Below are 21,502 nucleotides of genomic sequence, written 5' to 3' on the forward strand. Positions count from 1 at the left end.
TTGAGTTTAATAGACTCTGTAACCTGAAAACCTCAGCAGTTTTTTTCAGTTAATAAGTTCAGCAGCTGGGAATGGGGACAGAAAGAAGTGGCTCATAAGTGGAGAATGAAGCTTCATTTTCTAATAAGGTATCCACAAAGTTTAATAGACTCAGAATCATTAAGTTCCCTGTCAGCCTTCCTTTGACCAAGAAGGATTTGAGCTGGATTTTTTTCGGAGTAGAAGATAAGTTCAGGAGGCAGAGGAAGGAGAAGTGGCTCATAAGTGGAGAAAGAAGCTTCATTTTCTGATAAGGTATCGATAAAGTTTAATAGACTGAGAATCATTAAGTTCCCTGTCAGTCTTCCTTTGACCAAGAAGGATTTGAGCTGGATTTTTTCAAAGTAGAAGATAAGTTCAAGAGGTAGGGGAAGAGGAAGAAGTGGCCCATAAGTGGAGAAAGAAGCTTATTTCTCTCCATAGAGTTTATTAGACCATGTAACCTGACACTTCAGTGAGCTGGCTATCCACCTTGCTCTGACTAAGAGAAGCATTTGAGATGGATTTTTCAGAGTAGAAGATAAGTTCAAGAGGCAGAGGAAGGAGAAGTGGCTCATAAGTGGAGAAAGAAGCTTTTTTTTCTTTTCATACAGTTTAATAAACTCTCTAACCTGACACTTCAGTGAGCTGACTGTCTCCCTTGCTCTGACTAAGAAGGATTTGAGCTGGATTTTTTTTGAGAGTAGAAGATACGTTCAGGAGGTAGGGGAAGGTGAAGAAGTTGCTCATAAGTGGATAAAGAAGCTTATTTCTTTCCATAGAGTTTAATAAATTTTATAACCTGACACTTCAGTGAGCTAGCTGTCTACCTAGCTCTGACTAAGAAGGATTGGAGCTAGATATTTTTTCAAAATGGATAAGTTCAGGAGGCGGAGGGAAGGGAAGAAACAGATCATAAGTGGAGAAAGAAGCTCTGTATTATAAGGCTTCTTAGATTCACCTGTATTATTGATTTATGCAAAATGTATTAAAACTACAGAGACCATTTAATTGTATTGTGAACTAAGAAGACAGTTCTATGCTGTAAGGTTAGGGTAGAGCAAAATAATGTAATGCGCAGGCACGAGAAAAGGTCAAAGGCCGCCCGCGCATGTGCACTACAGTACTTTGCTCTGCCCTCAGCTAGGAAGATCACAGTGCGCCTGCGCAGGAGCACAATGCCAGCTTGTGTGTAAATGTCGCAGGACGCTGGGCTGGGAAGGAGGACGCGTCATGCACGTGGGGCTGGGAAGGAGGACGGCGATGGCACAAGATGGAGGAGGCGCCGGACCGAGACCAGTAACAACCATTGGACCGGACCACCCCCTAGGTGAGTATTACAATGGGGTTTTTTACGTTCTACAGAGCGGCCTGGGCTCTTATATACAGTATTCTAGAATGATGTATATTAAGGGTATGTCTGCACGCTGTGTTTTTGATTTGACAAAAAAATGCACCTTCTGGCAGACTTTGACAACTGTAAACACTGCGTTTGACAAAAAAAATGCATCCAAAATGCATGCATTTTGGATGCGTTTTGCATACGTTTTAAATGCGTTTTTGATGCATTTTTGACAGTGCGGTCCCACGGCGATTCAGCTCTGCTACATCCCTGTCCCGTAGAGCATGACTGCCCACTGACAGCAGAGACAGACAGAGACAGAGGCGCACAAAGAGAATGAACTCAGATGAACTTCACCCACTTCATTGTCATCATGCTGCTCTGTGTCTGTGTGCTGTCATGAATTCGGATGAACCTCTGAGGTCAGTGGCAGGACACAGGCAGTAGTGCGGGGTCCGCAGCAGTGACGTCGGAGCTTAACCCGAGTTCACTGTCATGGCGTGGCTCTGTTTCCTGAGTGACTGAAGTGAGCCACGTGAGCAGCAGTGCCGTCACTCAGGTTACCCGAGGTCACAGCTGAAGTCCTCCACCTGAGGGCACCGCTGATCTCGTGGCTCACTTCAGTCACTCGGATGATTTGCGGTCACAGTTGGAGGACTATGGCCGCGGTTAACCTGAGTGACATCACCACTGATAGCGCGACTCACTTCAGTTGCTCCGTGGAGCTCACAGCTAACGGTCGTGCTCTGTGGCCGCTCGCTGTCAGCTTCCGATGTAGCACAGCTGAAAGCTTTGTGGGACCTCGTGTGGATTATGTCGGACCTGGAGGGGTATTTGGGGATTAATAAAGTGGTGAAAGAGGGTGTTTTTTCTGTCTTTTATTCCAAATAAAGGATTTTTTGGGTGTATGTGTTTTTTTTCTTTCACTTGCAGGTTAATCATGGGGGTGTATCTTAGACGCCTGCCATGATTAACCTTGGTCTTAGAGGAAGCTATGGGCTGCCATTAACTCCTTATTACCCCGATTGCCAATGCACCAGGACAATTCGGGAAGAGGCGGGTAAGGTCCCAGGACTGTTGCATCTAATGGATGCGGCAATTCCGGGCGGCAGCTGGCTGATATTTTTAGGCTTGGGGGGCAGCATAAAAACGATAGGCCTCCCAAGTCTGAGAATACCAGCCCCCAGCTGTGTAGCTTTATCTTGGCTGGTATCAACTGGGGGTGGACCGCATATATTTTCTTTTTAATTATTTATTTTACTGCACGATATAGACCTGCCCACCGGCGACTATGATTGGTTGCAGTGAGACAGCTGTCACTCAGCATGGGGTGCGTCTGAATGCAACCAATCATAGGCGCCGGTGGGCGGGTTAAGCAGTGAATGAGCTGGCCTAATGAGTGGCCGGCACTTTCAGAAGCAGGAGAAGCCGCTGGAGCAGTGTGACAGCCGTGCAGTCCCGCGCCGGTGATCGGTGAGTATGAGAGAGGGAGAGAGGGAGTAACTGACCGATCGACAGACAGAGATAGCCTAAGAGCTCACTGCAGCTTATAAGGGAAAAACCTGGTGACAGATTCCCTGTAACATACACTCCACAGCCGTATACTATTCTATAGCCATGATCCATACAGACACAATCAGAAAAGCCAAATTCCCCCCAATATATAAACTCAAACTTTGCATGCACAAAAAAAATCACAAAATGATGAAAAATGCTGCAAAAAAAAGGGTTTTATGAAGCGAAGGCAACATCGGTCCTGCAAAAAATAAAGGTTAAACCAAGTCAATCGACCGATATTGAATATATTAAGTGATGACAGGTACAAAGGCAACATAAATGTACAGTATAATCTTATATCATTCATAAACTAATAAATATATTAACAATAGCAAAAATGATATTACAGAAGTGATCAGGAGCCCTGTAATGAAATACTGGTTATTACATCTTGTGAAAGGAATATGTTGGATATGAGCATTTACATACAAATATATTCAGCTATGGGTAAACTTATGACCTCTGCACACCAGATAACGAGCGAGATATAAGCCAGATATATATATATAAAAAAAAAAATAAATATAAAAAAAAAAATATATATATAATGCCCATTACCTTGACTCTGTCCAAGATTGGATAAGAAAAATGTCACCGCAAGAAGCGACACAAAGACCATGGTGTGCGCGCTGTGCTGCGTCCTCATTTTATCCTCAGGCACCCAGTCAGTAAGTCTGCAAATAAATACATATAAATTAGGGCTGAATAAGCTAAGGACAGTTTCTTTTTGGTACCCAAGTGAGCTATCTCAATTAAAGGGAATTCGTCACCTTCAGAAATGCTATTCACTTGCAGATATCGGGTTAATAACTAGATACATTACATGAGCAGCAGCTGCAGGGTGAAAATGAACTTCCATTCTACCTGCAGCCACTTGCTTCCAGTCATTGGGGTAGTGAAGAGTGTGATTAAAGTCACTGCTCACTATACGGTGAACATGGCTGTAATCACTCCCCGATACTTTGATTGACAGCCTGCACTGCACACATATGCTGCACACAGACAGCAGAGCAGGCAGTCAATCAGTGTGCCGGGGAGTGATTGCAGCTGCGTTCACAATGCAGTGAGAGATGACTGTAAGCGCTGACTGCTTCACCACAATAACTGGGAACAAGCGGCTGCAGGGAGAATAGAACTTCATTTTCTCCCTGTGGCTTTTTCTCCAGTAATCCAGCCCAGTCATGATGTAAATGCTAATTACCTGCACATTAACCCTATATTTGCTGGGAAAAAGTGTTTCTGAAGGTGTCAAGTTCCTGATGTCTTACAATTATATACAGGAAGTTTCTTTCCTTTGGGTCTGGGGGATGAGCCCCCGCCCCCCAATCAGGGACAGACACAGACGCCATTGTCTGGACACCCATTCAACATCAAACGTGTAAATTACCTTTTCTCATTAAAAAACCAAACATATTCTCAGGACAGAGGAATAATTACAACATCCCTCATGGTCTAGGGCACTCTTGGGGTTATTACAAATGCTCCTTAAGGATAAATGTTTGTACTTTCAGCAAACTTTTCACAAATCAATAGTTCAGACACATAAAAAATGAATAATATATGAAACTTTGCAATATGTCTTAGAGAAATCTGCTTCTTTCTGCACTTATGAGCCCCTTCTTCCCCTTACGCCTGACTTTTCAATTCACCATTAACTATGGAAAATTAGATCTACTCGAATAATGGAATCGGTACTGCACCTGAGTCAAATTCCCCATCAGACAACCAACCTCTGGCTCGCCAGTTGTTAAACAATTGCAACTCTCAGCATGTTCCTTGTGTTTCCCTAGACTTATTTTTGCATCCTCACTTTGTTCCATTTTACAGTTTTTCTACTACTGTATTATATTTTAGGTATCTTATCTGTCACTCTGCCCTCTCTGCTGCCCTCTACTGATGCTCATTGTGTACTGCAGCCTCTACCTGTCATGGTGGCTGTATGCCTTTACCTGTCTACTATATTGGAGTGTTAAAGGGAACCTGTCATCAGAAATCCTAAATGTTTCCCCCTCTGCAGCTCCTGGGCTGCATTCTAGCAGGTTCCTGTACTTTTTGTGGCCCCTTTTAAACCAAATTAAATACTTTATAAACTTGTACCTTTTGCTATGTAAATTTTGTAAATCGTCCATGGGGGCGGGCTCTCTGCTGACCGTTGCTGTTCCTCCAGCAGATTTACACCACCCCCCAACGCTGAATTTCATATCTCAGGACGCCGCCCCTGGGCGCCCGTGGTCCCGCGCATGCGCTGTGCGACTGTAGCGGGACTGTGCACTGTATGCACGTGTGACCGCTGGTGACGTTTTGCGCAGGCACGAGGTTATGGGCGGCGCTGTGAGTGTCATCAGCAAGTGCCCATAACCTCATGACCGCACTTTCCCCTCTTCCTCCAGCGTTCTGCGCATGAGTGAGTGTGTGGATCAGGGCATATTTCTGCGTTCCACCTATCGGACATCCGGCTTCCCACCTGTCACATGACCTCCCCTCCTAATGCAATACGTTATACTCACTGGCCGCCTGTGGCCGCTGCTTGCGCATGCGCCGACCGGCCCACCCGGCCTCTCCGCGCATGGGCGAACGTGCGGTTCACAGCACAGCCAAGCGTTCCATACACAGAATATCCGGCACGGAGCAGGTCACATTAGACTGATTCACACCATTTAAAAGGGCGGGCCTTACATCACAATGTGCACCACAGGACTGCACGTGGAGACCGAATCCACATCCATTCCACACACATTCTCTCACCTTTGGAGTACAGGTAGCGACCATTCACTGGACTTTTCTGCTCTTTGTCTTATTTTTTGTTTCTCACTTTCTCCATTACTTAATCTCTACACTCTCTTTCATAGGCATGTAACTCACACCTTTTACCAGTTTTCTGGTTATACCTTTGCTCATGATCTGCACACAATGGTTTGTGAATTACCTCATATCTTTATTACTCTGTCATATTTCTTCTTGATCTATGATAAACTCTTATTTATGTATGTACACATATATTCATAGATTCTGCCACATCTCCACTCCAGCCTGAAGGGACATTGTCCTTATCCTTGATTTGCAATACATTGCTCCCACATATACCGGTATGTAATACTCTATATTCTTTTTTACCCCTATGATGAGGGGATTTCGCTTTGGTATATTTCCCTTAATTTATTTTGTCTATATATCGGGACATATATATATGTATATATCCCTAGATCCACATCTAAGGAGCGTACCTGTCATATGCCTTATCCAGACTGCAAGGATATTTATCCATTCCTCTAGTCCAATACATATATATATTTTTACAAACATACACGGTATGTAATACTTATCTTATCCTTCCCTTTTTCTTATTTATACCATAAAGGGATCAGAATATGATATCATCCCCCTAACATTAAGAACTGTTGCTTTTATTTCTACATCTCTACTATAGCGACTTCCTGGTGGATTTTTTGGCTCCAGACGTCTAAGTCATAACACTTCAGACGGTTTGATCCTTTATCAATATATTAACATTGGTGAATAGCAAAGGTAGTCATTCTATCACTTCATCAATCTGCCTTCTCTTACTCCATATACTCTCCCTTTTCTTTTCTTCCATTCCCCCCCCTTTATTTTCGCTTTCTTTCATGTTTTTCTTTTCTTTCTTCCCTACATTTCTTTCCTTTTTTCCCTTTTGTATCCTCCTCTACGTATCTCCTCCCTCCTCCTTTGTCCTTTCTCGTCTCCTTCTTATTTTCTTATTTTCCTTCTCCATATAGAGAAATACTCTTTTCCTAAATACTAAATGTAGTCCTCGCCGAAGCTAGATTTTTGATATGTTCATCTACTTCCTAGGCATCCATTATCCATCCCAGGACTTTATACACATGAGAATACTCATTTACCCCACTAGTGGTCACATATACGAGGTTTCGATAAATCTTATGATGTTTATCCTAGGGAGAGTTTTTCCTCCTCTTCCATGAGTAATATTTTTTCCATTGATAAACAATGAACGTATTATTCCTTTCGACTTTGTTTTTCTATGTATCAGTATATCTATCTTGTTGATATCAATTGATATATTGACCATGTATAATCTTTGGTACCCTTTGATATTATCATGTATCTTTATGAGATTGTAAATATTTTTCTTTTCTGTATGTTTTACATCAGATTATCTCTGACGAAGGCCCGAGATTGGGGCCAAAACGTTGGAATTGTGTACCTCTTTTTTTCTGACCTTTGCACCAATAAAAGCAAGCAAACTGAATTTCAAGCATTACCTCGGTTCTTTATTTTTCCTTTTCTGTGTGCCCGAGTTAACTCTCCAATATTGTTACATTTCCTCGGTGGCATCAACCCTACAAGTGAGCCAGACTCTATTTTTTCTATATTGACTATTTTTAGTCTGAGCTCCTATATTTAACGTTCTAATATTCACGAGATGTCTTTTTCCACCCTGTCATTTAATGAGGAGGAAACCTCTTCTATTGTGGCAAAGGTTACTACTTCAAATACCTTTTTATCTATCCCGGCTGAGGAAACCAAAACAAGAGACTATGAGAAAATTCTTGGGAAACAAACAGCAATTGAATTACATTCAACAACTCTGGCAGAATACCATAAAGCCAAAAGGATACCCCGCGGTTTGCGGATTCCTCTTCGCCCTACGTTATTTGCCAACAATACCGCCTACTGCGATAAATTTGAGAGCATATTAAATAAGTGCTCGATGGACATCATTATTCTTACTATTGACTTTTTACAACAAGAATTAAGGGATACCAGTCAAAAAATTAATAGCATCGAGGATCAACTAGCCAACACACTTCCATCAACTGAGTGGAACAACATGAAAACACGAACGCAGGAGTCGATTATGGATTTCAGAAAAACTCTACAGGATCGCAAGAGATCTAAATTTATAAGGGACCAAGAGGACTATCTAAAAAAACGCATTTATAAATGGCAATTCCAAGAACCCCAGGATCAACGACAATCCTATTATGGGACATAATAGCTCGGACAGTGATCATAGCCAATCTCGAGGATCATCTTCTTCTTTTTTAGGACTACGTTGTCCCCAAAGAGAAAGACGAGGAGGGGTAAAAGGAAACCAAGGGGCCCCTCACAAAGTCACGACTGGATCACAGGTAGGACCAACATCCTGTATAACATTTCATCCTTTCACCTGTCACCCACAGAGTCAAACATATTACAGAAGGGACTCTCGTTTTGCCCCACGTCGACATTCGACGGGTTCACCATTGATCAAGTACTGAGACGGTTTTTTAGGTCCCTTAGACTGAAAACACATTTTCAAACATTAGACTCTAACACCAACATCCCATCAGAACCCAATCCAGAAACATTCTGATTAAAAGATCTTAATTTGACAATTCCAAGTACCTTTCAACCCCCTAAAATGTATCATCCTGTAAAAACCTTTATTGGTTTAGTCAATACTGACACGAAGAAAGTCATAAATGACATCAAAAGTGGTCACTTACATATTAGCAACAATCTCACACCTGAAGAAACCCAGGCTCTAAAGGGCCTTAAAAATAATCAGAAACTGGTTATTAAGCCAGCTGACAAAGGAGGGGTACATTGTGGTGATGGACAAATCTTACTATATCTCTGAAATTCAGGGCCAGTTAGAAGACCATACCACCTATACACCCATTCCCCGTGATCCCACACCCAGAATTAGAGATCTTATCAAACATCTCATAGAGGAATACTCGGGACTCGGTATCATAAACAAGAAACTATCAGAATTTCTAATGAAGGATTTTCCCATTATACCCGTGTTCTATACACTACTCAAGACACACAAAAACTTGAACCAAACACCGGGACGTCCTATTGTGGCCTCCACTGAGTCCATTTTGTCGCCCTTGGCCTTTACATTAGAAAAAATTCTAAATCCCATGATACCACTAATTCCTTCATACATTAAAGATACTAATGACTTTCTTCAACTTCTCAGGCTGCTCAATGATATTTCCCCTGACGACATATTAGTCACTTTATATAATACTAATATTTCTGGCACGCATAGGAAAAAAATATTTCAATATGATATTGAAGAATATTTTATTATCATATTCTGCAAAAGGAGTCAACCAAAATGCCAACGTTTCGGCTCACATTTGAGCCTTTTTCAAAGCATATATATCAAGAGGTAGATAAGCACAGAAATAGATGCTTGGCAGAATATGAGCTAAGGATAACAAATACCAGAGGATGGGATGAGGCAGGGGTAAGTCATAGGAGACCAGGGTGAATAGGTAATGGTGCCTGGAAAGACAGCAGGCTGGGTGCAAATGGAACTGTGTCCGGTGTGCTGGCTGTCTGGTAGCAGGGTAGCATCCCATCCTCTGGTATTTGTTATCCTAAGCTCATATTCTGCCAAGCATCTATTTTTGTGCTTGTCTACCTCTTGATATATATGACTTGAAAAAGGCTCAAATGTGAGCCGAAACGTTGGCATTTTGGTTGACTCCTTTTGCAGAATATGATAATAAAATATTCTTCAATATCATATTGAAATATCTTTTTCCTATGCGTGCCAGAAATATTTGCATTATGTTATACATTTTTTTCTGAGCACCAACGTATTACATGGTTGTAGCAGAGCTTCCCCCTTCTTACCATATTAGTCACTTTAGACATAAATAGTCTATATACTAGTATTAACCATCAACAAGGGATAGTAGCGGTTGATTTATTTCTGGACAAACATGACAGACTATCCTTTCAACAAAAAAAGTTTGTTATTGACCTCCTGGAGACAGTATTACACAATAACTTCTTTCTCTTCGAGGATCAGTTCTACTTGCAAACAAAAGGGACCGCCATGGGATCGAACGTAGCACCGCCATACGCTAACATCCTTATGGCGCACATTGAGGAAACCTTTGTCTACACCCACCCTATGTTTACTACACACGTAGTCACATGGCGCAGATACATAGATGATATTTTTATGATCTGGCATGGCGGAGCATCAGATTTAGACATTTTCTACTCAGATTTGAATGGCTGTTTACCCAACCTACAATTTAATATACATTCCAATAAACAGAAAATGAATTTCCTGGACATCCTAATCTTAAAATCAGATAATGGTAAGATTACATAGACCTCTATACAAAACTCACGGATAGGAATAGTCTGCTGCACTATACCAGTGCACATCCTAAACATATCAAAAAGGCATTGCAACTGTCACAAATTATGAGAGTCGAACGTATAGTATCTGACCCTGACATACGCGAGACACGCTGTACGGAGATGAGCAACAAGTTTATTACAAGAGGATACCCACATAAGATAGCGACACTTGATTCTGCTACAGGGCGACAAAATCACATACAAGGCCCTAGAGCCACATATGTTGCAACATATCACCCTTTCCATGCTCATATAAAAGGGGTTATTCTGAAACATTGGTCCTTACTGGGTAGAGCCTACCTTAATATTCCCAAATTTCAGCATATACCTCTCTTTTGCAATAAACGACCCAGAAATCTGAGAGACACCCTTGTCAGAGCCGACATTGGCTCTCAGATCAAGTAATTACGACAAACTACCTTACAGACGATTCGAAAAGGGAACTACCCATGCTTGCATTGTATTCAGTGTTCCAACTTTACGAAAGGTAGTACATTTACTCACCCCGCACTGGCAGGGTCTTCCACATACGAGACTTCTTTACCTGTGACTCTGCGTTTGGTGTATATCTCATCAAATGCCCCTGTGGTCTCGTATATGTTGGAGAGACCACCCAACATATCCGAGACAGGATAAGCAAACATAAATCCACGATAAGATGCAAGAAAGACACTCCTACCGATTCCTGCCCACTTCATAAAAATGGGTCATACAGTGGCACAGTTGCGGTACCAAGTCCTAGAACATGTGCCCCAACCCAGGAGAGGAGGGAATAGGGTACAAAGGCTGAAGGAACGTGAGGCCTTCTGGATTTACACATTACAAACACTTGAGCCTTTTGGACTTAACAGAGAATACGAGGTGTTTTATTAATCTATTTTTCCTCCTTTTTCTTTTTTTATGATTTTCATCTTATTATATTTTAATTTTTTTATTTTTTATTCATTTTATTCATGCGCTTACTGTCATTTCTTGGACATCTTTACCTATTTCCCGTTTGGGAGATTTTTTCATACTATTCTCTTTCTCCCTTTAAAGTATTACTCAGTATTCTTATCCATTACATATATTAGGCTAAAGGGTTTATTTTTTTCCCAACCTCTTTTTTGATATTTCTTATAGAAACTGTGACCTCTTTCTCTGTATCTTTATTAGTATACACTTTACTATAACATTTCCCTTTATTTTACAGGCGCAGTAAACGACACACGGCTTCCTCACTGCACCGAGTATCCTGGCTGCACCACCTGTCATCACCACCAACGAGAGAGTGCGTCTGCGCGTGCGCGGTCGCGACTGCATACAGCAGCCGGTCTGCGCATGCACTCGACTCACTCCTCGGATGTTAGCACTTCACAATCCTTCACTTACGGTGGTCGCCGCCTGGGCATGCGCCGACCGGCCCTAGGGCCCTTCGGCGCATGGGTGAGCGTGCGGCTCAGGGCATATTCCTGTGTTCCACCTATCGGACATCCGGCTTCCCACCTGTCACATGACCTCCCCTCCTAATGCAATACGTTATACTCACTGGCTGCCTGTGGCCGCTGCTTGCGCATCCTCCTCTACGTATCTCCTCCCTCCTCCTTTGTTCCATTTGTCCTTCCTCTTCTCCTTCTTATTTTCTTATTTTCCTTCTCCATGTAGAGTAATACTCTTTTCCTAAGTGCTAAATGTAGTCCTCGCTGAAGCTAGATTTTTGATATGTTCATCTACTTCCTATGCATCCATTATCCATCCCAGGACTTTATACACATGAGAATACTCATTTACCCCACTAGTGGTCACATATACGAGGTTTCGATAAATCTTATGATGTTTATCCTAGGGAGAGTTTTTCCTCCTCTTCCATGAGTAATATTTTTTCCATTGATAAACAATGAATGTATTATTCCTTTCGACTTTGTTTTTCTATGTATCAGTATATCTGTCTTGTTGATATCAATTGATATATTGACCATGTATAATCTTTGGTAGCATTTGATATTATCATGTATCTTTATGAGATTGTAAATATTTTTCTTTTCTGCATGTTTTATATCAGATTATCTCTGACGAAGGCCCGAGATTGGGGCTGAAACGTTGGAATTGTGTACCTCTTTTTTCTGCCCTTTGCACCAATAAAAGCAAGCAAACTGAATTTCAAGCATTACCTCGGTTCTTTCTTTATCTTTTTCTGTGTGCCCGAGTTAACTCTCCAATATTGTTACATTTCCTTGGTGGCACCAAACCTACAAGTGAGCCAGACTCTATTTTTTCTATATTTTACCTGTCTACTAACATTTAAGGGGATTGTCCACTTCATTCTCTGTGCTATGAACAAAATTCAGGTAGGGCGGCACAATTCTTGGTATTTAGAGCTTCTCTTTGTGCCACAAATGTGTCCCGCTCTGCAAAGACAGCTGACAAACCTGGGCCCAGAAGGTCACAACGCCTTATTGTTTGCAGGTCTATATTTGCATTTGAGTGAATCTACTTTCTTTAGTGCTGTAGGGGTTAAAGAACCTTTCTTATCGGGCTGTCCTTTGTATTCGTAATCTCAGGTGCAGCTCTGTTGTGAGCACTCCCCTTCGCTATAAAAATGTAAGTCTTATCATCTGACGTTAGTTATAGAATCTCATTCCTATGCTGACCACTTTGGTAGGAGCCTGTCTCGTGAAGAAGCTGAGGAGTTGTGACTATTGCAGCTGTGGTGTTTAGCTACATTGGAATGTTTTTCTTTTGTGTCTATTTTCCCTCTGTCTCCCTTATCTCGTGTTATTTGCAGGGGTGAGACTAGTGTCCTCAACGGCCTTGTCACTATCTGGTGTGAATTCAGGGCAAGCGAAGGCTTAGGCACGCGGTGGCGACGGGGGTAAGGACCCATATAGGGTCATCAGGGAGTGCATGGTACAGACTCAGGTGACTTGCAGGAGATGTCCCCTCCCCAGTGCCTTCTTTTTATACCATTCCCATTGTTACCTTTGTGCCACGCCAAACGCTGAGCGTCTGCACGCTCTGGCTTGACACTTTGGAACAGAGCCTACAAGTGGCAGCACACTACGTACAAGAGTTTTCCATTTTAAAGGGGTTTTCCCCACATACAAAGTTAATTTTAAAGTTCATTTTCATCAATATTCTTGGAATAATAATCATTTCCACAGCTGGATGGGATTAAAAAACGATTCTGTGCTGAGATAATCTTATATACAGTATATCACAAAAGTGAGTACATCCTCCACATGTGTGGTATATAGTTTATTATATGTTCTCATAAGACAACACAGAAGATCTGACCCTGTGATACAATGTACAGTGTCAGTGTGCAGCTTGTATAACAGGGTAAATTTGGTGCCCTTTAAATAACTCAACACACAGCCATTTATGTCTATACCAATAGCAAAAAAGGTAAATACACCCCAAAGTGAAAATGGTCAAATTGTGCCCTAAGTGCCTGTATTTTGTGTGGCCACCATTATTTTCCAGCACTCTCTTGGGCATGGAGGTCACTCAGAGCTTCACAGGAGCCTCTGGATCCTCTTCCATCCTCCATGATGACATCCTGGAGTTGGTGGATGTTAGAGACTTTGCGCTCCTCCACCTTCTATTTGGGAGACCCCACAGATGCTCCATAGGGTTTAGGTCTGGAGACGATTGGCCAGTCCAGCACCTTTACCCTCAGTTTCTTTAGTAAGAGAGTGGTTGTAATGGAGGTGAGTTTGGGGTCAGTATCATGTTGGAATATGAAAGGAGTGGCTCATGCTTTGCTTCAAGGGAACCTGTCACCAGGTTTGGGGCCTATAAGCTGCGGCCACCACCACTGAACTCTTATATACAGTATTCCAGAATACTGTATATAAGAGCCCAGGCTGCTCTGTATAATGTAAAAAACACTTTTATAAATTCACCTAGGGGGCTGTCGGGTCCGATAGGTGTCGATGCTGTCCGGTCCAGTGCCTCCTCTCTGCTGCAATCTCTGTCCTCCTTCTACCCAGCCCAGTATGAATGACGTGTCCTACGTCATCCACACAAGCCAACATTGAGGTCCTGTAATGCACAGGCGCGAGGAAAGGTAAAAGACCGCCCTCGAATGTGCACTACAATACTTTGATCTACCCTAAGCAGGGCATATCAAAGTGCACCTGCGCAGGACCTCAATGCCGGCCTTTGTGCATGACGTAGGACGCACTATGCACACGGGCCTCAGAAGAAAGAGGATGGTGATCGTCGCAGAGAGGAGGCACCGGACCTGAGAGTAGCTACACCCATCGGACTGGACCGCCCCTTAAGTGAGTTTTAGAAAAGTGATTTTTACATTATACAGTATTCTAGAATACTATATAGAAGAGCTCACTGGTGGTGGCCGTAGCTTATAGTTGCCAAATCTGGTGACAGGTTCCCTTTCAGTAAGGCACAGGGGCATTCATGGTTCCCTCAATAAACTGTAGCTTTCCACAGCCGGCAGCACTCATGCAGCCCCATACCATGACACTTCCACCACTATGCCTGACTTTAGGCAGGATACACATGTCTAGGTACTCCTCACCTGGTTGCCGCCACAAACGTGTAGGAGAGTGGTCTGCGACCTGCACTCTTCTGAAGAGGTCATTGCTTTTACGTGAATGTATAATGTGTATTTATATGTATAGTGGTAGTAACTTGGTCAATCCCCAGGGAGTGGATGCATTGCTACCAGTCACCACTAGATGACACCAGTGCCGGGTTCCCTAGTTGTAAGGAAGGGATTAGGTTTCATGACCAGGGTCAGTGGTGATAGGGTTAATGGTAGAAACCGAACTACAGTGAAGGATATTTCCTGACTTAGGGAGTGTTGTGTAGGGTAAGCTAAGGCAGAAGTAACGTGCAGCAGGAAGCAGAGGTGACCGAATTCAGATTGTAACTTAAGCTCCATGAGGGACAAGAAAGCGCTTCCTCACCAAGCAGGCAAGTGTGAACAGTGGCAGATCAGTTTGTCACAGGGACCCTTTAGAGAAGACAAATAGGCTGCCTAGGTAAAGGCCACTGGCACAGGGGAACAGACTCTAAAGGCCGCTTTACACGCTGCGACATCGCTAACTATATATCGTCGGGGTCACGTCGTTAGTGACGCACATCCGGCGCCGGTAGCGACATCGCAGCGTGTGACACCAATGAGCGACAAGCAACGATCGCAAAATCGTTCAAAAACGGTGATCGTTGACACGTCGCTCCTTTCCTTAATATCGCTGCTGCCACAGGTACGATGTTGTTCATCGTTCCTGCGGCACCACACATCGCTATGTGTGACACCCCGGGAACGACGAACACAGCTTACCTACGTCCCACCGGCAATGCGGAAGGAAGGAGGTGGGCGGGATGTTACATCCCGCTCATCTCCGCCCCTCCGCTTCTATTGGGCGGCCGCTGTGTGACGTCGCTGTGACGCCGAACGTCCCTCCCCCTTCAGGAAGAGGATGTTCGCCGCCCACAGCGACGTCGTGAGGTAGGTAAGTATGTGTGACGGGGGTTAACGACATTGTGCGCCACGGGCAACGAATTGCCCGTGATGCACAAACGACGGGGGCGGGGGCGATCGCTCGTGCGATCGCACGATATATCGAAGCGTGTGACGGGGCCTTGTGACCCCAGAGAAGTAGCATGGCCGTGCTGGGTACTCTAATAATAATAGAGATAAACATTGCCCCGCGTGGTAGATAACCAGAGACAGATGAGCCAACCTCTCCCTCCTTCCTTGGTAGCTGATGTGAACGTGGCTGCAGCCGTAACGGAAGAGCCGGTCTGTACTAAGATGCTAATGCCTTGTGAGAAACCAAGTTTGAAACCTGTCGCAAGCAAAGTGGAATGGTGTTTGAAACGTGCAATTTTTTTAACCATTGTCGTCTCATTCTTAATAACTTTGAATGCGGTACCACACAGCGTGCGCCAGATGATGAGAAACCGGCCCGTGGCCGAAAAGTACGAGTGCGACAAGGTAAAACGTCTACACACACTCAACCCCTCTTGTCTGTACCATGCTGGGGTGAGGACACAGAGCCCCTCTTCAACAATTGCCACCCCAAACCCGCTTACACACGCTTGACACCATCTGAACCAGGTAAGTTTAACTTGCTCTCATCAGACCATAGGACATGGTTTCAGTAATCCATGTCCTTAGTCTGCTTGTCTTCAGCAAACTGTTTGCAGCTTTATTGTGCACTATATTTAGAAGAGGCTTCCTTCTGGGATGACTGTGACTTCTGTAGACCAATGTGATGCCATGTGCATTATATGGTCTGATCACTAACAGGCGGAGCCCTCAGCCCTGTAACCTCTGCACAATGCTGGCAGCACTCATATGTCTATTCTGAAAAGACGACCTGTGGATATGACGCTGAGCACTCAACTTCTTTGGTCAATGGCGAGACCTGTTCTGAGTGGAGCCTGTCTTGCTATACTGCTGTATGGTCTTGGCCACCGTGCTGCAGCTCAGTGTCAGGGTGATGACAATCTTCTTATTGCCTCAGTCATCTTTATGTAGAGCAACAATTCTTTTTATCAGATCCTCAGAGTATTCCTTGCCATGAGGAGCCATGTTGAGCTTCCAGTGACCAGTATGGGAGAGTGTGAGAGCTATATCACTAAATGTAACACGCTGATCCCCATTCACACCTGACATCTTTTAACATTAATGAGTCACATGACAACGGGGAGTAAAAATGATTAATTGGGCACAATTTGGCCATTTTCCCTTAGGGGTGTACTCACTTTTGTTGCCCAGCGGTTTAGACATTAATGGCTGTGTGTTGAGTTATTTAGAGGACACCAAATTAACCCTGTTATACAATCTGCACACTGACACTGTACATTGTATCGCAGGGTCAGATCTTCAGCGTCGACGCATGAAAAGATATAATAAAATATTTACATAAATATGAAAGGTGTATTCACTTGTGTGATATACTGTATGTGCCCCTGCTGTGTACTGTGTAATGGCCGTGTCTGACCGTACAGGGACGTGGTCTGATCATACCACATCTTCGGGGCCGAGGAGGACTCAAAACAAAGTATACAGACATTACAGCATGGGATCAAAGATGATTCTTTTTGTGAGGTAAAACATTTCTCTGCCTGTTTTTTTTTTTTGTTTTTTTTTAAAATGATTTACCTCAAAGAAAGCTTTATTTGCGATCCTGTGCTGTAATGTCTGTATTTTCTCTTATTTCCTCTCCGGCCCAGGAGCTGTGGTATGATCAGACCATGTCCCTGTACGGTCAGACACGGCCATTACACAGTATATAGCAGGGACACATATATAAGTTATTTCACCACAGGAACATTTTTTTTAACACATCCAATTGTAGAACGGATTATTATTTCAAGATCTATTGATTAAAATAATTTTTGTTAGTGGTTGATTTTATATATGTAACAGGTACCCTCCCCAGGTCCAGCACTAGCTCTCTGCCACTGCTCCAGTCTCAATGTTTTGTATCAGCAGCATCAGATCGATAACTCAAATCACAGCGATTGGCTGCAGCGTTGTCAAACTGAAGTCAGCACTGTAGACAATATGATATACCGAGAGCAGCAGTGGAGACTCAGTGTTAGACCCAGGGAGGGTGAGTACAGCGATGTTCATTCTTTAACACAAACTTCAGCCAGGAAACAGGGCTTTCTGAAATTTGATAACCCCATTAAAACATTAAAGGGAAAGCCACTTAGTGATCACTTTTGCCCTATGGACCTGGTCTCCATCACGCTATAAAAATGATTGTTCATCATCACTTTGCTCGTGGATAGTTGGAAGACAAGTCTATTGGAGGAGTTTTAGATTGTTTTCCTTATTCATGGCTATGTTCTTAGGCAAAATTGTGAGCGTACCCCCTTCATTGATGAGAAGCCCCCGCACATGAGGGGTCTCATGACACCTTACTGTTGGCAGACACAGGACTCATGGTAGTGTGACGCCCCTGGACTATTCAGGTCGTCACAGGGTACTGCACAATCTGCCCTTCCCGTGCAGTATTCAAAACCCCCATGGTTCTGGGTCTCCATGCTGCAGTACTACCTCCACCAGCATTCACAAATCCTAGATATACCTTGCACCACACCCTGTCAGGCACACCAGTGGTCGGCTTAAGCTGGAATAGGGCCACCCACCTAGGGGTCAGACAGAAAGGTGGAAGGTGTTAGAGCAGAGAAGTGGTAGTCCTCGAGCTGAGAGGAGCTCTGAGGAAGCTGGGAGTAGTGGCTCCCAGGGAAAGCAGACTAGGTCGCAGACAGTGGTCTGGACCTAGAGGAGTCGGACCACTCGGTCACAGGGGATTGAGGCTAGGTGCCTGGATCCCGTCAAGGAGAACGGTCAGCAGCCTTGTCCTATTACCGGTCCGGGACCGAAGGCACCCTAGGTCGGGGAGAAACTTCAGGCGACCCGGCAATTAACCTGCGGAGGACAGGGCCTTTATGGACAGTTTCCAAGAAGCTCAGAGATCGGGGGCATTAGCGCAACGAGGGGGATAGGGCTTTCTAAACAAGCGGCCCACTGAAATCCCAAGCGTGAGCCCTGAGAGCAGGCTCCTTCACTTAGCCATAGTGGAGAGCGGGGCCTGGAAAGCTCCAAACTACCGGGCCACTACGGACAATCTAAATTTTGTGCCAGGAGGCAGGTCACGGACCACCAGGCAGTGCTGCAGGGGACGGGACCCGGACGAGCTCCCCTCAGGAGATAACGGCACCCAGAGACTTGGTTTACCCGGCTGTCAGCGTCTGCTTTATTGCTGAGTGAGTACCTGAATGATCCTTGCAACCAGCGAGCCTGCGCTCCCCCTTCATCTCACAGCATCCTACAGAGTCCCGAGGCCTTCCTCTACCTGTGGAGAGCAACGACACCTTGCTGCCCCACTCCATCACCCCGGCTATTTCCAGCGGCAGCGGCGGTATTCCCAATTACCGTACACCATGGGTGGCGTCACCAACTAAGTATATCTTCCCTGTATATACCCCCTTTCCATTTGAGTGTGGCCCCCGGGTCCGGAGACCCTCGAGCCACAAGTAATCACCCCCCCACTGATCAAAGCGGTTCGATCCGCTGCCGGGGCGGCACAGTAGCACTTGCCACAATCATTTCCAAATGTCTACAACAGTGTCCAGGGGGCTTCATCAGAGAAGATAACTTTACCCCAGTCATCTGCAGTCCAATTGTACTTCCTGCAGATTATATGAGGGGCTGCTGATAAGTCTTTGGCTTTACCCAAAAAGAAATGAGATGATGAGGATTATGAAACTTTACATTTATTCCGCATACTCTCCACTGATGTCACCACACTTCTTACATCAGTATTTCAAGTTCTGTAAGCCTAGCAAACAGAAGCCATGACATCAGAAATGGTATGAAATTTGGTACCCTTGAGGTGTTTCTTCAGGTTTGGAAACAGATGATAGTCGGAGGGAGTTAGATCTGGGGAATAAGGTGGGTGGTCAACCAGCTGGAAGCCCGGCTCTGCCAATTTTGCTGTGGTCGCTTGTGCAGTGTGAGCGGAGGCGTTGTCTTGCAGGATCAAGATTCCTTTGGACAGCTTTCCGTGCCTTTTGGCCTTCAGAGATGCCTTCAATTGGTCCAAATGTTCAATGTAATACCTTGCATTGATGGTGGAATCCTTTTGAAGGCAGTCCACTAGCAGCACACACTCCTTATCCCAGAACACAGACGCCATCACCTTAGTGGCTGATTTTTGCACTATGAACTACTTTGGACGAGGAGAACCGCTGTACCTCTATTTTTTTGACTGCTCCTTATTATCAGGGTCATTCAAATAAATCCAGGTCTGATCCATAGTGACCAGTCGATCCAGGAAGTTCTTAACAGTTCGGAAACGCTGACAAATGGACCGGGAAGTTGTCACTCGCTGCTTCTCTGATCTGTTGTCAGAGATTTGGGGCCCACTTTGCAGAAGCTTCCTCATGTACAAATGTTCATGGATAACGACACAGATACGTTCACGGGAAATCCCCATGATGTCTGCTATTGCTTTAGCTGAAATTCGCGGATTCTATAGTATGAGGTTGTGCACAGCATCGACGATCTCCGGAACAACAACCACTCTCGGCCGTCCAGGACGTTCCTCATCATTGGGGCTGAAGTGGCCCGTATTAAATTTGGCAACCCAGTTCTTATCTGTGGAATATGAAGGGCATTGATCCCCCAATGTCTGCGACATATCACCATGAATATCCTTTGCTGACTTTCCTTGCAGAAATAAGAATTTTATCACTCCTCTGCTCTCAGTTGCTGTGAATATCGCATTAGACTCCGCCATTTTGTTTTCCCACGTGCGTGGAGCACTGTTGCCATAAGCGACACACACAAAGTTTTGAAAACCTATATTAGACACATAAGGCTTTCATGTGATGTAACGTTCGTTACCATAGAAACTAAAAAAGATCACAAAGCCAAAGACTTATCAGCAGCCCTGCGTATTCTGTGATGAAGCCCCCTTTAAAAGGTTGTATGTTTTTGCAGAGGATTTGGAACTCTGTATAAGGATACTTAGCTCTAACCTCCACATAGCTAGTGTGAAAATATAGACAATTACTTTCAGGCACCACTCGGGGGCTGTTTTTTTTTAATTTCAGCGCTAAAGTGATGCTTTAAATCTAAGCCCCCTACCTTATACTCACATATTCATTTTTTTCTAGAGTCGCTCTGGTCGGTCTTTGGCAGTTTGTGACCTGTCGGTAGCTCCAGTGTTTCATGGAGCACCCAGAGGTCAAAACCTAATACAAGTCAATGAGAGCCTCGTTCTGGCTCTCATAGACTTATATTGTGAGATTCTGACGTAACGCCCGATTTCAGACACTAGATGGCGCCGTGGAATTGGAATGGCTCCAAAAAAGGATAAAAATGCTGGAGAATAAGCATAAGACTGGGCGCAGGGGGCTTAAATTTAAAAAACCCAAAACGCTGGAGTGGTGCTTTACGTCTACCTAAGAGATAACCCAAAACTTTATTATAAACCTAATACCTTAAGACAGTAGACCTATAGTGGGTGCAGGGGTTGCAGCTGTGCCCTGGCCCTGAAGCCCAGGAGGGTCAAAAGGTCCACTTGGCCCATATGAGAAGACGGACGCTTTTTAAAGACCAACAGGACCCTTTTTGGAAATTTTGCATCGAGGCTTGAGGTTACGTCACTGATGATGGGAGTTGCAGTTTTACAACAGCTGAAGACCCACAGGCTGAGGAACATTGCCTGAGGTAACAGCAATCCCAGCACTGCCACGTGTGATCAAGAGTCACGGAGAGTCCAACCACCGACGCACAAACTGGGGAACCGCTTACCAAATGATATCTATTAATCTCCTAATGGACGCTGGCATCAGCCGCACTCCACCACCGGAGTGATATAATCCGCCTCCATTACCGTACGAGTCAGCGCTCAGTCACTCATCAGGTAGCTGAGCTGAGTTTGTTATGTA

At 44.3% G+C, this 21,502-nt stretch overlaps 1 protein-coding gene across 3 annotated transcripts in view; it reads right to left on the bottom strand.

The window, feature by feature from the left end:
* The window catches only part of COL14A1 (collagen type XIV alpha 1 chain), a 248,413-nt gene that overhangs the window by 216,514 nt on the left and 10,397 nt on the right, over positions 1 to 21,502 (bottom strand). For all 3 annotated transcript variants that reach the window (XM_075352910.1, XM_075352908.1, XM_075352907.1), the window contains exon 2: positions 3,476 to 3,591. In XM_075352910.1, coding sequence (XP_075209025.1) covers positions 3,476 to 3,563 — 88 coding nt within the window. In that variant the 5' untranslated portion in view covers positions 3,564 to 3,591. The remainder of the gene's footprint in view (positions 1 to 3,475; positions 3,592 to 21,502) is intronic.

Source organism: Anomaloglossus baeobatrachus, chromosome 6, assembly GCF_048569485.1.
Source record: "Anomaloglossus baeobatrachus isolate aAnoBae1 chromosome 6, aAnoBae1.hap1, whole genome shotgun sequence".
NCBI lineage: Eukaryota > Metazoa > Chordata > Amphibia > Anura > Aromobatidae > Anomaloglossus > Anomaloglossus baeobatrachus.